This window comes from Megalops cyprinoides, chromosome 8, assembly GCF_013368585.1.
Source record: "Megalops cyprinoides isolate fMegCyp1 chromosome 8, fMegCyp1.pri, whole genome shotgun sequence".
Taxonomy (NCBI): Eukaryota; Metazoa; Chordata; class Actinopteri; order Elopiformes; family Megalopidae; genus Megalops; species Megalops cyprinoides.
Genome location: NC_050590.1, coordinates 23,138,635 through 23,162,629, shown reverse-complemented (window position 1 = coordinate 23,162,629; position 23,995 = coordinate 23,138,635). Strand labels below are relative to the sequence as shown.

The following is a 23,995-nucleotide window of genomic DNA, read 5'->3' as shown; positions in this document are numbered from 1 at the left end:
ACCCCTACCAAGCTATATCAGGCACAAGGCATGCCTAAGCCCTGATCTTTATTTTATGAATATTCTATAATGCTATAACCCTGAAAAAAAAAATCTCAGGACAGTTAACAGTACATTGTATGCACAGAATAGGCTCCAATGTGAATGACATACAAAACCTGCATAATTCATAAGTAATATCATGGTGTAACAGTGCTCCAAAAGAAGCAACACTGGCAGGAAATAACTACAGTGCAGGTGCTTTTCTTGGAGGATGTAGCCCTCCCCCACCCCTGTGTAGGTTTTACAGAATGGACTCTCAACATTTGAAAAGGCAATATCATTTATGGATTTTCAGTTCATTCAGGACAAGTGAGTACAATTGTCCTTCAGCCCTTATCAATGAAACAAATGTGAATAAGTCAAATAAAGTGTGGTCTATGTCAGCTTACAACAGGAAAATGTTTGCTTATCCAAAAACCTAGGGTCTTAACCCCATCTTCAGCAATAAATATAAAACTTACAGTACTATGGAAATATCAAGTTTCTGGTTTCTGCAGGTTATGCACTGCTACAAATGCTTTAAATCAGGAATTATGGGCTACTGCCAATAGGCACTTCCACAGTTCACCACTGCAGTAGTCTTCTCTTTAACAACAGTAACTAGCACTGCACAACATTAAAACTCCTAATGTTAAAATTTCAATGGCACCAAGCCAAAACGCCTCTGTAATACGGTTACTTTTTGCACCACTTAAACATTTTTGATCAGATAGGCTGTGGTAAAATTATTCAGCAATGTGAGTATTTGAAAAGCCTTAACATGCACCACGATCAATAAAAGTTTAAAATCTCACTACAAAATCCTTTTTCATACATTTTAAGAAAGTTTCCAGATCAAACAGCAGGAAAATTAATTAATTAGTCCAATCATTAATTCCAAAATGTTTACTATTTTATACATATTATAAATATATTAGGGGCAATGCACAGTTAAGTCTCTCATGAAATTATACTAGGGGTATTAAATATGAAAATATACTCATGAAAAATATAAAAACACTGTCAAGCAAAAATAGATTCCCTTTCCTGGCATTAATGCTTGTAGGTATTGACCACGATACTACATATTTGGATGAACAAAAACAACAAAAATATGCATAGAAATAATAATTAAACTAAGCATGCAAATATAAATAAACTTAAAAGATTCAGCTTTTTCAAATGTGACCAAACTGAGTAGAAAAAACTATTAGAAAAGAAAAGAATGCACCAAGGTTTTTAGAAACAACTTTCTACACAAAAAAGTGTTTTTTTTTTTTTTTAAATGAAAATCAAGTTGAAATGTTTCCTGAAGAAAGAAAAAAATACTGCTTCTGAAAAAGTCTGGGTAGGCAGACCGATGCCTCCCAGATCACAGTCATGGGATTCTCCTTCTGTTTTTTCTTCCACCTGAATGCAGATACCAGAAAGAAAACAGACCAACACCAATTGTGGGGTTTGCTTCAGGTTTGCTTTTTTGCTTGGTGTTTTACAGTACTTGTATTCTTCCATTTTCAGTATGCACCATATCGATCCTAAGAGCAAAATAAAACACTGGAATTAATAGCTTAAAATTAAACCATTTAAACAGTATATTAAATTAACAACATACATGTAACAAACATACTATGTCAACAGGGATAGTATTGAAATGACATGCCATAATTGTTATTGTAAATATTATATTCAGCAGTAAAACATCTGTTATCTTGTTATTCACATTATATTATATTCAGCAGTAAAAAAAATTCAGTTCAGTCTTTTCATGTCTGACCACACTAAATACAACATATCACAGAAAAGTCATACAAATCTGAATATTCTCTATGTTACAATTTGATTATGCAACCTAAATATGTGGAAGAGCCTGTGTTTGTGCACTCTTAGGCTTTGAGAATTTTAACTGATATACGTGCCAGCCTCACTTGTTTATTTCTGAAACGCACATTACCCTTACACATGAAAGCCAAATATAAATTGTGCAATGTGTTCAGGTGAAACCAGTAAGATCTGCCCTTGAAGAGAGGGACAAACTTTCATTGAGATGATTTAGTAATACAGTGACACTCTATCAAAGCTCGCATGCATAAAAACTAATACAGTTTAACATTATAAAGCATGTAATGACATAAGGACAATCTTCAATTCTTTTCATGAAAATAGTGGCATGGTTCACGATTTCATCAAATTAAAGAAACATCAAGAATGACCTGTGGTAGAGAATAAAAGGCACATTAAAAATATGTGGCGGGGAAGGACAAGGTAGATGTGGGCATGAAGTGTCTAACTTCATGGGTCATTTTGATGAGGAACTTTTAGCATTAAAGGTGCTTTCCCACCTCCATGCATGGATCAAAGATGTGGTGTATACCAATCTAACACACAACATTCCCTCAACATTTCCCTTATCTCACAGGAAGCTGTCACTTTGCTACAACATCATAGCAATGTGATGAGACAGTTACGTGCTAACTAGGTGGACTGCGAACTGGCATGAATCACAGTATGAGTGTTGCAGGCACCTGTATTGTGTTCATCACCCCGTTAGCCAGCACTGCCATTTTCCCTGCTACTGTCTTCACCCCGTGTTTGAATTGGGCCATGTCTGGGGCTGAGGGTAGCATACTGTCAAAGCTGGATGCCCCTGAAAACACATTAAATCAATGTTTTAAAACCAATACAGTTATACCACAGGAAAGTGGCCACAACATATATACATACATACACAGGATAAGATGAGAAGTGTGGGCTGTGCTGACCTGTGGCGTGATCACTGCCATCACCAAAGAGGTCAGCTGAACTGATGGACGTACTGCCCGACAGGGTCTCAAGGCGGGTCTTGACTTCATGCTGCAACATCACCTCAGTGTGATTATTTCCAATGACATCCTATGCACATACTAAATCACATGCCCAACTCAGGAGCAACATACATTTCAGCCTTGGTTTTTAGAGATGACTTTTAGTCAAGCATGTTAAGTACCCTCCTGAAGAGAACCCTGAAAACAACACTGTCTCACCCCTAAAATGAGTGCTAAATTTCCTAAGCTAATACCTTTCCTCTTCTACTAGCTGAACACAGATCCAGCTGACATTCTAATGATCTGTTAAAAGTGCAGAATTAAAAGATGAAACATCTTTGAAATCTGAAAACCGTAAGTCTAATAAGGCACCTTTTAGTGAGAGTCTTGAAGAGATTAGGATAATTATATTCACCTCAGCATTGCTCTCTCCCCCAAAGAACATGTCGGACGAAATGGCCTTGGCGTTAGCAAACTTCTGCTGAGCCTCATTTGACACTTGATCCAGTTTCCTTCGACTGGGTAACCTGCAGAGAAGGAACAGCTCCAGTGATCATCAAGACAGTAAAATGATCGGAACTCCAAGCAACTTCTTAATGAGAAAGTTAGCACTGACTGCATGCATGTCCAACAGCTCCTGCTCAGCACCTCTCTGAATTCCTATTTCATTTGCATTACAGAGTAAGGAATCGAATGTCATACAATAAGTCCTTGGCAGAACTATGGCATTGATTATTTTAAATCTGGGAGGGGGATGCAGGCTTGGGGAAGAGTAGAGCAGAATGTGATTATGTAGCACTGATGTGAACTGAAGAGACTCTGAATCAAACTGAGTCATTACAGTGCCTGAGAAAGGCACCATCCCTGGGTAGGGAAAGGTAGGGATAGGGATGAACTTCAATACATGAGTGTGTGTGGTGAACAGGAAATAACCACCTTTAGCAAAAAATGAAAAGCCAAGACCAGTACTAGTGTATATGCTAGTCCCTTGTGGTGCTCTAACCTTAGAAACAGTCCCGGAAAGTTAAACAGAGAGACATAATCCACCCACAGACTAACCTCTTCCCTATGGGCTGGATGCTGGAGATGGTATCCTCGCTAGCCTTAGGCTCCTCCTTCTCCAGGGCCCAGGAGGAGAAGGAGGAGTTGCTGTCTGAGTCCCAATGGGAGCCAAAGCCATTACTTGACATGAAGGGGTTGTCCTTATACCTGTTATCATCAACAAAACTGGTCATGAGGACTGCGTTTCCAAACTTTAAAACCTCCAAATTTGCATGGGCTCTGTGACTTAATGTTGTAAGAATACAACATTTACATGGTTAAAAATGACATTTGAAACTTTGTGCCTCAAAAAAGGGATAAATGCATCTGGTTTAAATCTTGGCAGCAATAATGAAGATAGAGAAGAACTGCTACTGGCTGACAACTGAAGCTTTAAAAGATGGCATCTTCACAGAAATGGATATACTTAATAAAAACAAATTAAAACTGGTAGCGTAAAAAATGATGATTATTAATTTATTCTTCAACTGCTTAAATTTTTCTTAAACGAAAGCTGTGCAATAAAAAAGCAGCTACAGGCTTGTTTACAAGAAAAGCCAAAGACTTACTTTGGGGGCCCGGATGTGAATCCAGGCTCATCGAACAAGTCCAGCGTGGTGCAGGGAGGCACCCTGGCTACAATAGGGTTCTCTTGCTCAATCACATGCATCTGGGACATCACCGAGTGGGACACCGCACTGCAATGCACACACAGCACTCAGATCTGACTCATTCAAGAGATCATTGATCAAGTGGAATTTTTCCAGCAACCACTGTGCCTTTTTACCTTCTGTTTCCCAAGCCCATTCCCAACCTCTCAGCCTGTTCCTTCTTCTTCCCCTCAAGGTTCTGAATCTTTTTGTCCTCCTTCTTCCTGTCCAGCTCTAGCTCCTTGTAGGCTAAGCGCATGGAGACCACACTGTGCCGAGAGGGAATATTGAAGCAATCGTGACCAACTCCATGACAATATTCAAACTGAACAAAAATATTGTTCAACCATGAACCAGAGTTTCACTGATTAATATATTAGCCCAATCAGGAAAGACTTACTTGATTTTAACCTAAACAATACCTCAGAACATGCTTTAGTTTCATTACTGTTTTAATGAATGCACTTTACCCATATCAACACTGTTAAAGGATATCTAGGGCTGTTTTTTTATCTCTGGTTTTTAACAATGATAATTTAATATGCACATCTTAATAGAGTTCCAAATCCATTTTCTAAAATTACCCCCTGAAAAAGTGTTGTTGTGGCCAAATAAATGGCCTTTATAACCTACTTTATAAACATAAACACTCTGCACTTAAATCCTCCATTTTAAACTCCTAACATCATTTATATTACAATTTAGGTAATAAACAAACTAAAATGTATACGGTACATTTTTACCTTCTAGATGTGTAATTTCTTTTGGATTGTTTTTTCTGTAGTTATTAGATGCATCGATTGTAACCAGGAACAGTGTAACTACTTCTTTGTTTATAAGAGCACTGTGTATGCAGTTCTCTCAGGCCCACTCACATGGACTCTTCCTCCTGCTTCTTGACCTCAGCAGCCTGCTCTTCCCTCAGTTTCTCAGCCACCTGGGCCTGCTTCTCCACCTCACTGAAGCTGCTGCTGCTAACCCTCTGGGCTCCCAGGCCTTTCTTAGCACCAAGCTAAATGGGAAAAGGGTACACATACTCACAGACAGCTCAAACTTGGGCTGTCTCAATGCTCACCAATGGCATTAACCCCAGCACCTCCACTCAGCTTCAAACGTAACTTATCCTTTCTGTTCTTTGAGCACTGCAGGTTTTTAATCTGACTCCTGCAGAGCTCTTAAATGGTAATGGCAGTTTACATGACACAGAAGCCATCAATCAACACGTATACAACCGAGCGAGAAGTCACTCTTTGTGGAAATACAGCCACCTAGTGTCCAAACAGCAAACAGCAGTGATACAGGCACACAGAAATAAGAGATCATTCTCCATGGGATGAGTAAAGTAACTCAGAGTTTAAAAGCACACCTGATTCAAATGGATTACTGTTATAAGGATTAATACTTTCAGTGACACCTGAACAGAATATGTCCTGTACAGACACTGCTTAAATATGCTTGTCAAAATGAAGCAAACAATTTATAACAATCAGTTTTGACCCATCCTCAACCTGCAAAACAAAGCTCAATTCGACTTTTAAGAATAAACCTGCTATAAGAGGTGTGGTGCAATAACAGTAGAGTTTCTGTAATTGTAAATGAAGACTTATTATGTCATAACCTACCCCTTTCTTGGCAGCTGTGGGTTTCTTCTTCCCAATGATAGAGGGCTTCACATCTAAAAAGCAACGCATACAAGGTGGACATATTCAAACACACACTACTGACTGCTGTAAATTTCTCACCATGATTGCACACCTCTTTACACCACAGTTCCCACTGCTTACAACCTTAATACCGAAGTCTTTAAGCTCACATGAAACATGCCCATTCTTCAAAGTATCTCAGGAATCTACATATTTAAGATGCAGCTTGAAAAGAAAAGAGTGCCTTCATTTCCACCAAGTGCTCATGCAGTACTTCTGTACTCAGATAAAATTGCTGTGTATCACTGGTTAGTTACTATTAGTTATTCTTTATTTTAGTATAAGTTGTTTTAACATCAAATAAAATCTAGTTCATGTCAATGCATAGTCACTGCAAATGCACCAATAAAAGCAGTGTTCTTTACTTCCATTTTCAACAGCTCAATAGTCAGTGATGCCACATAAGCACTACACTAAATGAAATACATCAACACACCATAATGATGACTGTATTTTGCCATGCTTTATAGCCAACAGTAAGGCTCCAAGCTGTAATGGCTGCTGCAGAGAAGCCACAGCATAATCATTAGCAGTGTTCCAGCACAACCATATAGTCAATCACATCCACACAGCTGCCACTGCATAACCGCTCAGCTGCAACCAAATGGCTGGCACAATGTTAAGAGCTTAATGTCTCTGCTCAGTCCAGATGTCTTACAGGGGTGATGTATCAGGTCAGGAGAACAGGGCTCAAGCTTACCCTCCACAAAGCAAAGAGCCACTCAATCACAGAACCCTGCCCAATACCAATCAGCCACAGCACTATTAGGAGCTTCAAACTTTCAGTCACCTTTAGAAGGGTGCAGTTCATCAGATGACGAACGCATTGAGTCTTCTATGTAACAGAATAAACAGCTGTTATAAGGTGTCATTCACCACAGAGGGAACAAAAGAGACTCAAAGGAAGTCAACAACCATAAAACACAATACCTTAACTATTCTTTGCCATTTAAAAGGAGACTCCAATGCAATAGTATTCCGAGACCCCTTCCACAAGCAGAAATAATGTATATAAAGGCATGCACTCAATGCTGGTGTTCTGTGCTAATGTGTGTACACTTGTCTCAAATGTGAGTCTCTGAAATTGAGCTTCTGATCAATTTCAGATAGCAAAACAACTGGACTGCATGTTGCTGAATAAAGGTCCCAAAGGACTTTTTGTGAGCAGTGGAACTGTTGGGAAGTGGCAGTGCAGACATCACGCAGGGTGGGGACAGAGTCTAATATAAGAATATCAGCATGGTAAACTACACATTGTGTCACACACTGCTGTTGCACTGACAGACTCACCAATAGCAGCTTTGGGGGATATGCTCAGTCCCTCAATGCTTGGTCCATCTTCTAGTTGTACAAAGAATCATGTGTGTGAGGGCAAAATTATGCTTGCTACAATGGTTAACAAATATATTCACTGATAAGTATATTCACTATAAAACACTGATTCAGAATCCTAAATGTCACCTATACACAATTCAGAAGCATTCATAAACGTTTTATTCTGCTTACGAGAATGAACAAAAAGTTAAATACATACTATTCAACAACAGTAGTTAAGAAATATTCATGAATAACATCAGGAATTTATGAATGATCACATCAGAATTTATGATGTCCCCTCAAAGAAAGTTATGCACACTTATTATAAGGCATTACTGTTATGTCCCCCTATAAAGAAGAATTCTTACGTGGGCTAACATTGTCAGACACTCTGGGAGACTCCTCCTCAAACTGCAAGGTGATTGCTCCATTCTGTTTTGACAGGGTGGGAGTGGTCATGTCCCAGCTGCTCATGGGCTGTAATGCAGAGCACAAGAAGAAAGTTGAGAACAATGAGGAAAAAATCCATAAACACACACACAGCCATGCTCTGTTTCATCAGCACTCCCCCACAGTGTGGATCACTCTGGGTGATGACAGTGGTTAAGGTTAGTCATGACATGAAATAGAATTTTAGATATATCATACAGGTGAGGACATTCGATCATTTGAATATTTGACCAGAATAGTTAATTGAATACTTGCATCAGTAGTCCCTCTCACTGACCATGACACACATTTGCTTTATTGTTCAATGAGCATATGTGCAGTTTCTGAACCTGTCCTTTTTCCCTTTGTTTCCTTTTTATCCATAAAAAAAATTTTGGCTGAATTTTAACAGTGATGTCATTCAAATTTGGCACTTACTGGTCACAGACAGCATGCTTTAGTTCCACCCACTGAACTCTCATTTTCCCAGAACAATGTGTCATACAAATGAAGCAATTCCCTTCTGTAAACACAGTATTGTTATCCTTTCATCTAAGTAATAGAAATAAAAGAAAAAGAAAGGGTGTCACATACCTCAGTATGCTCAGCAAAGAAGTCTGCTTCTTTCTTTTCAGGAGTGGCTGGTTGTGTATTTCCTGATGCCTCAATCCAAAGCTGAACATGAAAAAATACTGCATTGACATAAAATGTCTACACAACACAATTTAAAAAGGATATGAGATCCCATAAACAGTGCTCTGAATAATCAGCCTTCACTACACACGGGGTTCATCTGAACTTCAGCTTAAACACCATGTTAAATGATGAAGCATCTAGTTTTTCCACAGAGCAATACAGGAAGCTAAAGGTTAATACTACATTGGATACACTGTGGCAAATATACTTTTGTGTTAGTATAGTTTAAAACATGATCTCTAACATTCAATGTAATATAGTCTGAACAAACAGCTTGCATCCTAGAATATTTACCTGAACACAAAATGGAAAACAACATTCAAATGACACAGAATATGATGAACCATAAAGCCACTAGAGCATCTTCTCTCTTGCTGATGGTATTGTATGAGCAAAATAACATGTGGCAGCAAATGAGCAGCACTTGGCACAAATAGTGTGTGTACACATTGACTGCACGGCATACTCACATTGGTACCATACTTTGACAGCGTGGCATTTGCTAGCTGCTGAATCTTCTCACGATACATCTGTGCAGCTCGGCTGTTGTACTTGGCATTGGTGTCACTGGTCGTACGGCCATGCTGGCGGAAAAATGCAGTCTTCACCCAGAAGGCAAGAAAAAGATTGTTTAGGATCTGGTAAAAGCACCCCAAACTTACAATCATGCTATGACAGTGCAGTGAAACACACCGTCTGAACTCTAAACAGATGTAAGTGCCTCTGTAAGTGTTTCCTGTTATAGTGTATGGAGGAATCAGTGAGCTTTTAGTGAGTGAAACTACAAAGGGAGATCTCTTCCATTTACCGCATTGGCATTGCCGCCAACTTGCATACATCTCAGCTGGAACCAGCTCCAGTTGGAATCAAGTTCTGTCGATCTGCAGAAAAGAATGCCATTGCTTCTTTAGAAAGTCAATCCAAGTGGGCAATCAACTTCAGCTCTTTCAGATTTCTTCTTAGGTACAGGCTGAGGAGAAGTGGACAGCAAATATGCAGGCATAAAGTGACCAACCTACAGAGATAAACAGATCAGCACATACCTAATGAAACTAAGGTGCACTCCCAGAGAGCGGTGGATCCCAGAGCAGTCAATACACAGGAACACTCCATAAGGTATACTGGCCCAGCTGGGGTTCTTAGCAGCACAGTCAAAGCAGGCCTGGAATACACAGCAAATATGGATTATAATTAAGATAAATGTGCAGCTTCTTAAACTCTTAAAGGTAACACTACATTTACAAAATGATTCTCACTGACAACTAAAAATCTTTTTTTATTACTATTCCATGCACTCTTCATTTATTCTGTAAAAACGTTAATTTTGGAAGTGATATCTATGGTAACAAAGTACATACAGTAGTCAAAGACTGAGCAGACACAAAGCTTGAAAATCATGACTGAGTTGTTTACACCCATTTGTCAAATTTTGTTTCAGGGATTTTTTCAAACGTGTGTCTGAGCGAATTTTCGGGCATATTTATTAAGATATTATTTTATTTGTCTGGAGCCTGAAACAGCTTTTGCGTCATATATATTGTGCAAAAAAAAAAAAAAAATATATATATATATATATATATGGATTTACAATTGCCCTACAAGGTCTAATGGACCAGAATATGAGCAATGTAGAATACTGCAATATGGGGAATCCCAAGAAACAAGGCTGCATCTCAAATGCCCTTCCACGAGGAGTTTCCAGTATGAGGCAATCGGGGCACAAGAAAAACTAACAGGGCTTGTTAACATGTGACTTTTATGGAGAGGGTTCTCAATTTCATGTTAATGATAGAAAAAAATATGTGCACAAAAGTCATCGATTGGCTTTATTTGGATCGCCAATAAAACTGATGTAGCTAATGTAAATGTCTTGAAAACAGAAACATCATCTTAATGTGCACTGAATTCACATCACATAGCCAGTCCTTCAGTAATTCGAAACTTTGACATTCATTAGACTACTTTCACAGAAAAAGCTTTTCCATTTTTTAAAGTTATTCCGATCAAGGTGGCCAGCTAAGTTAACGCACTGGTATCGCTGACTAGATAACTAGACAGCTAGAGATTTTAAGTAGGCAATTTGGGGTGGATTTCACATATTAGTTGGCTGGCTAACCACTGTACCAATTGAGCTATCTTGTACTTCAAATTACACGGTAAAAGTTAGCTGGCTAGCTATGTTACACGTATATGTTTATAGCGTATCTTGTGCGCTTACAAACTGAGCATCTTGACGGCCTAGCCCGACAGCTAGCAAGCACACAGGATCAAACAGACATCCAACTTAACGACAGCTTTCGTACTAATTTAAAGGTGTCTGTCTCACAAAATCATTGTTGCTAAAGTTAGCCATTTAAGTTCTAACACTTGTGACACGTTCTCACTAGCAAAGTTTATTCATCATGTATTCATATTCATTATTCTTAGTCAGCTGGCATGTTACACGCATTCTCAGGTTAGAAAAGTGCGCTACTAAAAGCTAAGCAAATTAAATTGCTGGCCATATGAAAGTTAGCTAACATTAGATAGGAAAGCAGACGTGGCCAGCCTATTAGCTACCTGACGTAACGCCGGCATGGAAATATATTCCCACCGCAGGCTATTGCTAGCTAACAATCTAGTTCTTAGTTCTGGCAGTTAGCTTACCGGCTTAGAAAATTAGCACAGCCACTGTACGAGACAGTAACGTTTTATTCACAGGTATGAGGCCAGACACTTGGATAGACCGACTGTAAATTATATTCGCCCTACCTTGTTTGTTGGAATAGATCTCAATCGTTTAAAAATGGTCAGGATATCTGTCTTATTCGGCTCCAACGCCATTTTCACGGCTACACAACGGGCGACGGACAGCTCTATTGGTCAAAAGGCATATAACATCACCTCCTCATTCTTTACCCAGAGGCTGGTCTACCTGACGTGTCATGTTCCGACGTCAGGCAGACCAACGGCGCACAGTCGTGTGGCTAAACATTATTCTTTAGATTAAACATATTCTTCTTACATCAGCTACTCCCTGACGTGTTTGTTGAAATGGATGATTCAGTTATGAATGCATTTTGATCAGTTTTATTTTAATATTTTTACTACATGAAATGTTTATTTAATGAAGGATTCATCCATTTTTACCAGAATAGAGCCCTGCAGTCATTTGGCGGAATTACATTAAATGACATTAATTTCGTAGATGCTGTCATCCACAGCGACCTCCAGAACAGGAGAACAGTAGTGTATCCATTCAAGTTGAAAAAGGCGCAGTGCCAGACCAGGCTAACACACTCCCAGACCAGTGAGCGTGAGCAAAACACTATTCAAGCCCTAGCACAAGTTAACTTGGGCTAACCTGACTAGACACCCTAGAAACTAAGGGAAGCCAAGTACACGCACTACCATACACTACAGTCCCTAGATCACAGAAACCATAACGAATTGCTATACTACATGTATAAAAAAAAAAAAAACAGCAAGTAAAACAAGTATCAGGTTTTAGGGGGTTGGGGCTGAGGTGGAACTGAGATGCAGTCTGAAGAGTTGGGCCTTCACTGCATTGGAAGATGGCCAGTAATTCTGCTATCCTGTACCCCGTGGGAAGTTCATTCCACCACTGAGGGACCAATACAGACAGGCATTGTACCTTTGAGGAGTTACCCCAAGGCTTTTGACAGTAGCAGTGCTATTGGTGAAAAGGCTTGTAGAGCCTATGTTGATGGAGAGGTCTTGAAATGGGGAGGACATGGAGGGGATGTAAAGAATCTCTGTCTCAGTCAGTCCACCATCCTCTTTGAAATGTCATTCAGGCAAGCTGACATGCACGCAGAGACCTGTGTGTCAGATGGCGGTGTCATCAGCATAGAAGTGGTATGAAAAGCCATGGGAGGAGATGACACAGCCAAGAGAATTCAATGTCAAGAGAGAAGAGGAGGGGGCCGAGTACAGAGCCTTGAGGAACACCCATAAGCAGGATGTGACCTACAGACAAACCACCATTCCAGGACACTCTGAAAGAGCATCCAGAGAGGTAGGATTTAAACCAAAGAAGAGCGGTGTCAGTGATCTCCAAGGCTTTTCAATGATACTTATGTTCTTATTAATTTTGCCAGTGGTTTAGTATCACGTTTTTATTATTTTTCTTGCTCTGTACGATTTGCAATTACCAGAGAATTCATTAGCATTTTGGACTGGGAAGGCCTGAGGTCTAGAATGTGAAGCCTCCAGCCACTGTTGAATTGCTCAGTGCTAACGTTTAAACCATGCAGTCAGCAGCTTGTAGGCCTGTAACAATTAACCACTTCTGCTGCATAAGGCGTTTGCAAAGCAGCCATCCCTAAAGGCTGAAAGTAACTAAGTTTGACACACTTAATTTCATTCATCAATTCATTTATTCACTTTAATTCTTCTTTAAAAGGTTCTCCTACTAACCCAAAAACAACCAAGTAAGTCAACCAAGCACCTTTCCCCACCATGTACTGTCCACATTAAGCAGCCTCATTCTGAACACCTGTTCAATACCAAGGGGAGTGGGTAGTAAGTTCCAGTGTCAGGAATTCTAAAGTAAATGAATAAATAAATAAACACCCGGAAGAAATAAATCATATTGTGTCCCTTATTATGTTTCTCTTGTGAGTATGAATCTACACCCAAAGTGTGAAGGTCAGGTTAATCATGGATACCATTTAAAGGTAAAACTACCGTTTAGTGGCAGCAATATTCAGGTACTTTTATTAATTAAAAACTCTTAGGGGGTTGTTTTTCAATTAAATTTATTTGCAAAATATTTTTTCTTTGGATCACATGTGTCTTGTTCTGCTTAACCTAAAGTCAATATCTAGGCAAGTACATTTCAACTAAACAATAAGTGATTTCAATGAAATGTATTCCCAAGTATTCTCAGAAATCATTCAGTTTGTGAAACATGACAAGTAATGTGAGGTCTGCAAGCAATACTTACCTACTTATTCAACCTACTTACATTCTGTAATAGATGTGGATTTCGGGAAACTGTACCTTCTGTTGAACAACCAGTTTGCATATGACACATTCCAATGTATCTGTCTCAAATACCTCTGTCAGCTATTGGAGGATGTTAAATGGGTGGCATTTCTTGAATCCACATGACATCTCTGATTCAGCACAACCATTCATATGCTGACACAAGTCACTGACAAAAGTACACCAGTTTCTCCATATACGATAAAATACATTTTCCAGGTTTATTGGTACAAAACCCCTGCCTAGCAAAGGGTTGATGAGACTTTCAAACAGTTTATACTCAGGCCAACAGGTCAATTGAAAGTCTAAGAATCTTTAATAGAGTGGTGCTTCAGCAATTTTCCGATAGAACTAACTTTGTGGTGGTTATTTAGAATGTTTGATAAATAATATATGTGAGATGGTCTGAATTTCTTCATTTGTGCTTGAATAAATAAAGATTGTGTAGCTAGTAACATACTCTCTCTAGTATTCTGTAGGTAGTAACACAGTCTATCTAGCATTCTACTGCTAATAATAAGAAGAGTAACCATAACAGGCTCGCATTAGTGGTAATCCACAGCTAAACATATGTTGGACAAATTATTTTCAAATTATTGTCTCCTTTACATGTAAGAGTGACAGCTGAATGGGAACATACTTGGGGGTTTGCAGAGTTTGGTGGAAATTATTAAAAACAAGTTGTTTGGTACAGAGAAGCATGATACATCTCTCAATTTCCCCAGGGTGGAATCAATTTCACGAGGAATGAGCATTCCAGGAAATCATTTTATATGTGTATGGTCAAACCCTAAATGTGAACCTTGAATCCAGACTTCTTCATCTTCTGTCAACACATTTAAAGTGTCGCTCACAAATTTCACAAAAGTTACTTCAAGGGCTTGTTACTCATTAAAGCTGGACCAGTTACAACAATCACATTTGTACAAAATCATATATTTATATGTATATCAGAACCAAGTAATTTGTGCAGAAAATAACAATGTATTTGGAAGAGTATATGTATTCACATTTTAAAATATTGAGGAATTTGTTCTGCTGATATGTTCATGACAAGCAGGCTATCATGCAAATCTGACAATCTGCCAGAACCGAGAACAGACCAGACCACATTCTCAATTAAGAAAGAAAGAAAAAAAAAAAAACGAGCACTTGACAATCAGTTGCACAAACCAAAATCTGTTTCTCAGATCAACGGTTGATCATTTAATAAATCTTTAGTAAATTATACTTAAGTAAATTATCCAGATTCTAAATCATATATATCAGCTGCAAAACATTGCATTATGACAATAAAATTAAGCTTTAATATATAACCTTTAATATATTGCATGTCTATTATTCATTTTAAGTCTCATTAACAAATCAGACATGAAACAAAATCACAGTTAAAACAATGTTAAAGTAGTATTCTTACAACAAAAGTTGACAGGACAAAAAGGGTGGAACAATTGAAGGCAAAATGTACAAAAGAAAATTTCCAAAAGGAATCTGCATTGATTTATATAATCAATGTAATACACATCATCTGTTGTCTGTTGTTTACTATTGTTTGATGTATTCAATTCCAAGTTGCATGCACTTAAATTTTAAGGTTCTGATGATTTATTCTCCTGTCCCAAATAAAAAAAAATCATTAAAAATTTCAATTATTCCAATGAGATTCACATATTGGGAAAAGAAAGTGAAGCCTACTGGTTTGTTTTGAAACAAAGAATGAGTACAGATTAACAATCTGTGTGGGGGTGAGACTCAACAAAGAAACAATAATTGACTAAATGCTTTAAATGCCTTGGGAGTCACATGATCAAAAACAGGTTTGAGGTGATTATAAACACCCTGCACTGCCATGCAGGTGCTCTTGTGCAGCTGTCCAGACGAAGAGGAGATATCTCAAACAGAGATCTACAGGGGCCATGGCCTTGTTCGTGGTACTGCTGCTGAGCACTGCCATTGCTCAGACTCTTGGCTTTGACATTCAAGGAGGGTTGATGACCTTTAGGCCCATGGAGAGACATCAAGATGGAACAAATACAGTATGTACACTTTAAATCAAGTATGTTGAGAGTCACACAATGGAAATGTAAGAAAGATTAAATAAAATTATAGCCTGTAACAAGCAATCACTCAGTCTTTGCAGGCTCTGCGGCAATGTCAATTGTTGATTTTTTTTTACTTTAAATAAATTAAAGTAATACATAAACAATTACTGTTACATTTTATTTGTTTATATTGGAATTGTTGGATGAAAACTGCATACAGGGTTCCTGAATGTGAGGATTACTTTCAAGGACTGAATCAAGGGAAGACTCTAAGGATTTTCTCACTGACCATCTATTGATATTCTAATGTAGTCAGCTAAATTGTGTAGAGTTTACAGAGCATCTGTATCCTGAAATGTAAATATCTTTCAAGCCAGGAGAGGGATAAACGTCTGAACATATCACATTTCTCTTACTGCACAGTGAGAAACTTGATATGAATTTCCTCGTTTTGACAAAAAGAGTTTTGACATTAGAGAGAATGGTGCACAATTCTGGAGTGTATTTTGCTAAGCATTTGGCTAAACCTTCCCTATCTGTGTCACTTGAATGGGAGATGAACTTAGTCTTGCATGGATGGCACCATAACCCCTTGCTTGAGATCTTTTTGGAGCAATCTGTGTGTTCTGGATTGTGTTTACTTCAAGGTCTATACCACTGTTAAAATTAGGCTGCTCGGCCTTTAAAGTGGTTCAGCGGGCAAGGGGTTTGTCTTAGGTGCAGGCTGAGCCTTATGACCAGAGTTCGAAACTAACTCTTCAGCTGCCTGAAATAATCAGGAGCAGGAGGTAGGAGTACATAGGTTAGCCATGGTTACCTCATCACTCAACTCATGCAACATGTCAGTAGAATAGCACTTATTCTCTAATTAGCGTTCAGTTCACTGTAGAGCACTGTGAAACTTCCAGTGTGAAATAGCTGATGGTTGCATGCAAGTGTATTGGAGGGTTGCAATTGTTCCGTTTCATGCATGAATGCTCCTGCATTAGTGTTGTCTTCGTGAAGAGAGCTTAATGCACAGTTGGTAATTCCAAAAAAGGTTGCAAAAGGAGGAGACAGAATAAAAAAAATAATAAAATTGTTGTAATTTCATATAAAAATGAAATTACTTTGCTGGATGTTATGATTTTGTCTGGTTAAATCTGAGTTCCACCTTTGATCATGATACCTCCATGATGCCCAATCAAAGTACACAATTTTAGGGATGAGCTGGAACTTTCCTGCATATCTACTGAACAGAGATTAACACTTTGTAGACCAACTTCCATTGTGCATTTCCATTTATACACTGACCATTGTGCATGAATAATCTGTATACATTAGTGTAACATTAGTTTAACATTGTGTCAAACATCCCCAAATACATTATTGCTCTGATGAACAGTCTGCATGGATAAGCACTTTGGTGTAACTGAAAAAAATTACAAAAGCAATGTGTCAGTTGACAGTGATATATTCAGTTCACAACTGAATTTGTACAAATCTTGTGAGATCTCCATACCCATATACCTACTAACTGCTCATTTTGACTTGGCCAAATAACAGGTGAGCTTCCTCTACAAAGAATCTACCAGAGGGCAATGTGCACATCAACTCACCTGGAACTGTAACAGTGGAGACTGTGGACAGGTTGAATTCTCTGAGATCACAGACACAGATGAAGACAACTCTGACCTTCATCTCTGGTGTCAATCAGAGGGACACATTCTGAGAAACATGTCAAGTGATAAGCCATTCACCCTGCGGTAAGACATAATGTAAAACATATCTGAAACCTTGTGAGTGGTTCCAGCACCGTATCCATGTCCTCTTTTATGACATATTGGTAATAATAATATAGAGTGTACCTAAGAATATGCAAAGACCGAGGGCTTACCCTAATGTGGTGGTTTGAGTCTGGCTATCCTAAGAATGTCCTTGTTGAGTTTATTGAGCAAGAGCTACAGATTGCATTTTGGAATAAATGCCATTATTTGTAAATAATGTGACTTTTCTCTGTGAAATACTATTGAGATTAAAGTACAGCATTAAAAATATATATTTTTATAATTTTTCAGTTATGTTTTTGTTCTTATTTATTCATTTGTATGGGTATATATGGAAGACACTATGTAAATATTTTTAATAAATAACATAAAACATGACTTGATTTTTCAACAGAGACACAGGTTGTTGCTGGGTTTCTAATCTCAATAATGCGAGAAATTGGACACTACTTACCAAGGTTGACATTGGTACTCGCTCTGATACCCACACCCTCAACAAATCTCCCGTCATGACAATCATACCAACTATCAGGTGAGTCTTTAAAAAGGATTGCACATTTCACAGTTACCAATCTCCAGTTTGCTTCCTATTGACCGTAATTACATTTTGAAGATTTTCAGTGCACCTACTCATATGGGAAATGACTTTGTTGTCACTCAAGGAATTTTTTGTATTTGTTTCTTTGTTCCTCTTTATGGTTGGATACGAAGAATACCCCAAAATTGCTTCTCGAAATTTCACCTTCTGGTCCATGACCCAGATGGGGATCAAGTGAGATGCAGGTTTGGACAACCTACCAAGGGCGACTGCCAGTCATGCCATCAACACCCAAACTTCATTCTCAATGAGGTCAAGCAGTATAGAATTATACATTTCACATCTGTGACAATTATCATTTTCATATGTGGTGATGAGAAAGTGCTGCTTCATGAAACCCAAACTGGTGAAGCTATAGCATGCTATAAATGACCCACTGAACTTATTATAGTGTTTTTCTTTGGAGAGCAAACTCTTGTGATTGGTTCACCTGAGTGACTGATAGCGAATAGCAACTCCAGCCAGTATGGGGTTTGTAAAGTCTCACTCTCCCATTACTACTTCTATGCATTTGACACTCATTTTTTCTTGTTTTTAGAGTTTCTGTTCTCTACATGCAAACAATACCCCAAGTGTGGGTATGCACGTGTTTGAAATGGTGGTGGAAGATTACCCAACCGAAGACATCACATTGTCATACAGTGATGGGACCTCTTCTGTCAGGAATGCACTGAATCTGTCTGTGAGCGATGGCCTCGCTCCACTGAGCCAGCTGCCTTTTCAATTTGCTGTTGAGAGTATGTACTTTCTCTAAATTACACAACTGAATGTTCTGTCAATTGTACTAATGCTCTATTGATGTATGCTTTAGTCCTGTAGTATGGCTGGGTGGGAAACTGGGTATCTTTAAAAAGGAGGCTGTTTGTGCTGACAGTGCCTTAAAAATCAAAGTTACAAAATGGTGCATTCATAATGGTAACTTGCTCATTGCGGTCAGTGGGAAACTGAAGAACAAACTTCTGTCATTTCAGTTCAGTCTCCACTGACGACCTGTGTCCCAGGAGTTGTGAGACCGCAATTCCTGTCACCAACCCCATCACATGGAGATGTCTTCTACACGACTGTAGGGTTTCCATTTGAGCTCACACTGCGAGCGAAGGCAACCCAGTCCATGTAGGTCTCACTCCTTTATAACCGAGGAACACACTCATTGCTGACACTGCTGTGTCTGTTATACTGGAACTGTTATATGAGAAAGCTTATGTTGCTTCCCCATCATGCAAGAGTTAAAGCAATGGTTAATTCATTCCTGAGCTGATAAAAGGAAATGTATCTATACCAAACTTTCACATACCTGCCATAAAAATACAAAAATTCTCCAAATGTTGACATTGGTACAGCACCAAAGAGCACATCAGAAATAAGTAGAACCTATCTGACCTATCTCACAGCTTGAGATAAACCAATCACAAAAGCTTAAATTGACATTTCATCTGGGTGATTGACTAATGTTCTGTAAGGGATGGCTTCCTCTTTAGATTGGGGATGGACATATTTGATGTGAAAAATACGATATGCCCAATGCCCCATTCATCATTTACATGGAAGACAGTCTATCATTTACATAGCATGGTTATTTGTAGTCACTTTAATTTAGAATTGTGCACATGAAAAGCACTTTTCTTCATCCTCCTCTAAGGTTCTTGACTGCTTGTCCTTGTTCCTCTCAGGATATATGACTTTCAGATCAGTGGACCTCACAACATGAGTAAGACTTTTCAGTCCAACACTGGAACTGCCCAGGTGCAGGTCAGCTGGACCCCACAGGAGACTGATGTTTACAGACGTGTTCCTGTGTGTTTCACTGCAGAGACAAGGGAAAGGTAGATCATCTTCCCCAATTTCTGAATTGGTTTGCTTCTGTTTTAACTTCTGTCTTTCATATTTTCTCCTCTCTTTGTCACAATGTAGTCAGTCTGAGATGAGATGCATAGTTGTGATTGTTGAAAGGACAGCTGTGCTGTCAGGTTAGTAAGATTCTTTTCTTCCAGTTATATCAATATAAAAAGAGAAGAATATGGATTGTGATGGATAGTGCATGTTTAACAATGATCAATTGTTATCAATGAATACCCCTGTCAGGCCAAGCTAACATCACCTGCACTGAAAATACAATAACCATCACTCTGACTAAATCTTCGATGAAGGGAGTTGAGGAGAACCAGCTGCGTCTGAAGGATCCCTCCTGCTCCCTGACATCAAATGGATCCCACATAATGGGAACTGTGTCCCTAAACTCCTGTGGAACAAGGATGGAGGTAATGGAATTTTTTTTTTCTTTTTTGGTAAATGACTACTAAACTCTCTGTGACAACAGACCTTACTTGTTCTTCTTTTTCTTTATTTTCCATAAACCTAGGATACTGGGGAATACATGGTCTTCAAAAATGAGATTGATTCTGTTGGAGAGGCCGGTTCAGTCATAACAAGGAGGAATTTTGTCAGGATCCCCTTCTCATGCAGTTATCCAAAACTGGCTCATGTTTCCACCAGCTTTAAGAATCACAAGTCAGATTACGTCTTCACTGAGACTGGCTTTGGCAGCTTCAGCTACTCCTTTGAGTTCTACACTGACAGTACTTACAACAGCATGATCGACCCCAGTTCATATCCAGTGGATGTTAAGCTGCTAGACATGATTTACATAGGCATCCAAGCCCACTCCACCCTCCCCGAGGTCCAACTCTTTGTGGAGTCCTGCAAGGCAACCCCAGATGATGACCCCAATAACCCTCTGTATTATGACATCATCAAAAACGGGTGAGCGCTGTAAAATATTTCACTTATTTACATATACATAACTATGCATAAATACATTAGACAAAACCTCTCTAACATTAATCACTATAAAAACCAGGCATTATCTCTGCTGTGGACATCCTCAAAATAGAGCTGCAGACTCTTACTTTCAACCCCAGCCTGCAAATAAAACAAATACAGACCATAATGGGCACATTTATATATTCAAATATACAAAGAAATTCATCTCATCTGATGATGTCATTTTGTATCTTTTTCCTCTCTAAAGGTGTTCCATGGATGAAACCCTTGTCACTTTTCCAAGCAATTCCACCAAGTTCAACTTTGAACTTCAGGCTTTCAAGTTCACCGGGGATTTTGAGCAGGTGATGTGAAGCAAACAAATCAAAAATGTTCATTACTGCATCTTAATTGCCACATCTCTCCTCATTACCTGACTCATGTCATGTGAACCCTGCCACAGGTGTACATAAGCTGCAGGGTGATCTTGTGTGAGGCAGGCAGCCCCAGCTCCAGGTGTGCTGAGGGCTGTGTGCAGAATGAGGCACGGCGACGCAAAAGGCAGCTGTTCATGGAGACGCATGGCCACTTCATCACCCAGGGCCCACTGCGCCTGGAGAGGCGGAGTCTGCGCACTTCAGGTTTGTCAGAGTGCAAATGTGAGTGGCAGGGCACAATTAACCTTCAGCTATAGGTGCATAACCTGGCTCTGTTTTGTTCTCTTGTTCCTTCAGATGAAGGCCTTTCCAATTCCCAGAGCTCGAATGTGAGCACCCCAGTCTTTGCTGCGCTATTTGTCATATCCATCCTGCTACTGTTTGGAGTGATGGCTTACAACATAAAGAAGAGCAGATTAATCAACCACAGCCATCTTCTTTCTTCATTTTAACAGGGATGTGACAGAATAAATACATGTCACTGCTGACTGTGTGCACTATTATAAGGGGACAGTTTTCAGGTATTTCTGGTTTTACTGGTTTTATTATTTTGAGCTAGAGATAGAAAAGCTATAATGAAGAATATCAGGAAAGATATTGTCTCCATTATACCTAAATTCAAATACTTTTCTGTCAACTGGGCCTGTTTAAAATTATTTTTACCTCTGATTTCACTCCGTCTCTAGACATTGACACAGAACAGGAAGTCAATCGTGCTTCACCTGTGCTTTCAGTGTAACTCTTACCTGTACAACAATAAAGCAACTACAAAGCAGGATAACAGATTGGTGTATCAGCCAAATCCATATCTTTGTTTTTACTGAATTACTTCTCTACTTTCACACTACATGCAATGCTTCCTCTTTAGCTATCACTAAGTGGTAAACACACCTTAGATATCTAATATTCTTCACTAAGCCTTCAGAAGCTAGGCCTCCATATACATGGCTACCAGACCAGTGCTTTAACTAATCTGTTTGACAGGGTTGTCTAAAAACCATGTGGGTCATTTGGACAGACACCACTTCCCTCACAGGTTCTTTGTACCTATTCTTAACTGTATCAGAGCATTTCTGCCTGCAGGTCTACCTAACCAATCACCTTAAAGGATTTCCTTAAATATACACCCCCGTTGGAAATGGGCGTTTTACCTTTCTTGATGCTACTTACCAGAGATGTTACGATTGATATGAATATTTCACATACATCTCTTCAAATGACAATTAGAAAGTATTCCTTTTAGTTGTCAGCAAGTGCTAAGGCTGAGAGTCACTACTGTTTTAGCATAATAATATTACATCCCAACAGTACCCCACAAAATTTTCATTTAACTGCACAAAAACCTATAAACCTACAAAACCATCAACACAGATACAATAGACTGTTAATCCACTGAGCTCTGTAATCAACAAAACCACTCATCTATTATATTCACATAGCATGGAATGTTCCAGACCCAGGACTGACTGACAGCAAAGACACTGAATTTCCTCATAGGTGGCATAGGTAAAATGCATGTAATATGAGATGTACTAGGAAAGTTCATGGTTGCTTGCAGACTATATTACACCTCTGTAGTTAACAATAGCTTTCATCAGTTCATGGGAATGGAAACCTGATTTGCTGTCATTTACAATTACTTTATGTTTTCACTTTCAGTTCATTTTTATATTAAGCTCTTCATTATTTCCCCACATTCTCCATCACTTTGACTGTGTGGAGCTAAATTCACTACACCAGAGATAGCAAAATCAGAAGTGCAAGACATTTCTCTGAATTTCCTTATTGTGTGCACTTTCTATTCGTTTGGGTTTGTGTCTGTATTTCTGCCACTCTGTTTGGGTTATGCCTATGGCTGTCTTGTTTTGGTCTTTCTGTGTGTGTGTTTTTGTGAGGTGGTCTGTGTATCTGTCTGTGGATGCGTTTCTATTATGAACAATGGCAAAAAGTCAGATTGTGTGTCACATTCAGTCTTCTTAAAGCTTACCTTCTAACAGTTAGTATAAGGGTCTGCAAAATAGCAGGTTTTTCTACAACATGACATCAATGAACAGTAAGGCAACATGATAGGCTCTAGACTTTGCTACTCTTATTTTATCCACTAGGGGGCAGGCAAATACAAATAGAGACAGAGCCATAGACAATGGCCTACTGATTAACTACATACTTCTGCCCTGACCATTTGGTCTCCCACGTATACTTTCCATAGTTTTGGGCATTCCCATTATTTCTTAGTATGTAAATACACGAGTGTTCAACTGTACCCTTTCCATAAGTCTACATTTCTGCTGACTGTCAGCAATCTCCCATCAATCCCTTCATTATCATCACATTTCATGATTGTACATCAATAAATAGGAACCTAACAGCAAGTTACATTCTATGTGTTCACTAAAAAAAATATGTATGGCTATAGGTATAGTTATAGCAATATCCGAACAGAATTTTTTGTGCTGTTTTTTTTTTTTTAAGTTTTGGCAACAGCTACAGCTTGTTTCCAGTGATAATAATGACGTTTACACACCAAAGAATATGCTGCACTGAAGTTCAGGGCAAGAATGATATAGTAGATGAGGAATTGGACTTAAAAGAGAATGGTTTGATACCTTGGGTGGCACTACATTGGTTGGACCATCAGGGAATTTACCTCACCATAATATTAAGTAAAAAAAAAAAAAAAAAAGTATGTCTATTAATGAATAATCTAAAATCCAAAATAATGCCATGTAAACACACTGCAGTTAA

The 23,995-nt window shown here is 38.8% G+C and overlaps 2 protein-coding genes across 3 annotated transcripts; one reads left to right on the top strand and one right to left on the bottom strand.

Moving 5' to 3' along the window:
• Nucleotides 1-1,478: 1,478 nt before the first annotated feature.
• LOC118782095 (ADP-ribosylation factor GTPase-activating protein 2-like) lies at nt 1,479-11,500 on the bottom strand. 2 transcript variants are annotated; one of them, XM_036535349.1, is made up of 17 exons: nt 11,410-11,500; nt 9,702-9,820; nt 9,467-9,539; nt 9,129-9,260; nt 8,557-8,637; nt 7,902-8,010; nt 7,507-7,557; nt 7,007-7,051; nt 6,136-6,188; nt 5,389-5,525; nt 4,651-4,782; nt 4,433-4,561; nt 3,882-4,031; nt 3,238-3,349; nt 2,781-2,871; nt 2,544-2,665; nt 1,479-1,556 (listed from the first exon to the last, which is right to left on the bottom strand). In XM_036535349.1, the coding sequence occupies exons 1-17, from the start codon at nt 11,479-11,481 to the stop codon at nt 1,536-1,538; spliced, it is 1,629 nt and encodes a 542-aa protein (XP_036391242.1). In that variant the 5' UTR covers nt 11,482-11,500; the 3' UTR covers nt 1,479-1,535. The 2 variants fall into 2 exon arrangements, with proteins under 2 accessions (XP_036391242.1, XP_036391243.1); XM_036535350.1 differs by lacking the exon at nt 7,007-7,051.
• An 8,755-nt stretch (nt 11,501-20,255) lies between these two features.
• LOC118781550 (ZP domain-containing protein-like) lies at nt 20,256-22,013 on the top strand. Its single transcript, XM_036534504.1, has 5 exons — nt 20,256-20,311; nt 20,413-20,813; nt 21,082-21,178; nt 21,277-21,454; nt 21,548-22,013. Exons 1-5 carry the CDS (start codon nt 20,270-20,272, stop codon nt 21,700-21,702), a joined length of 873 nt encoding a protein of 290 aa, XP_036390397.1. The 5' UTR covers nt 20,256-20,269; the 3' UTR covers nt 21,703-22,013.
• The last annotated feature ends 1,982 nt before the right edge of the window (nt 22,014-23,995 follow it).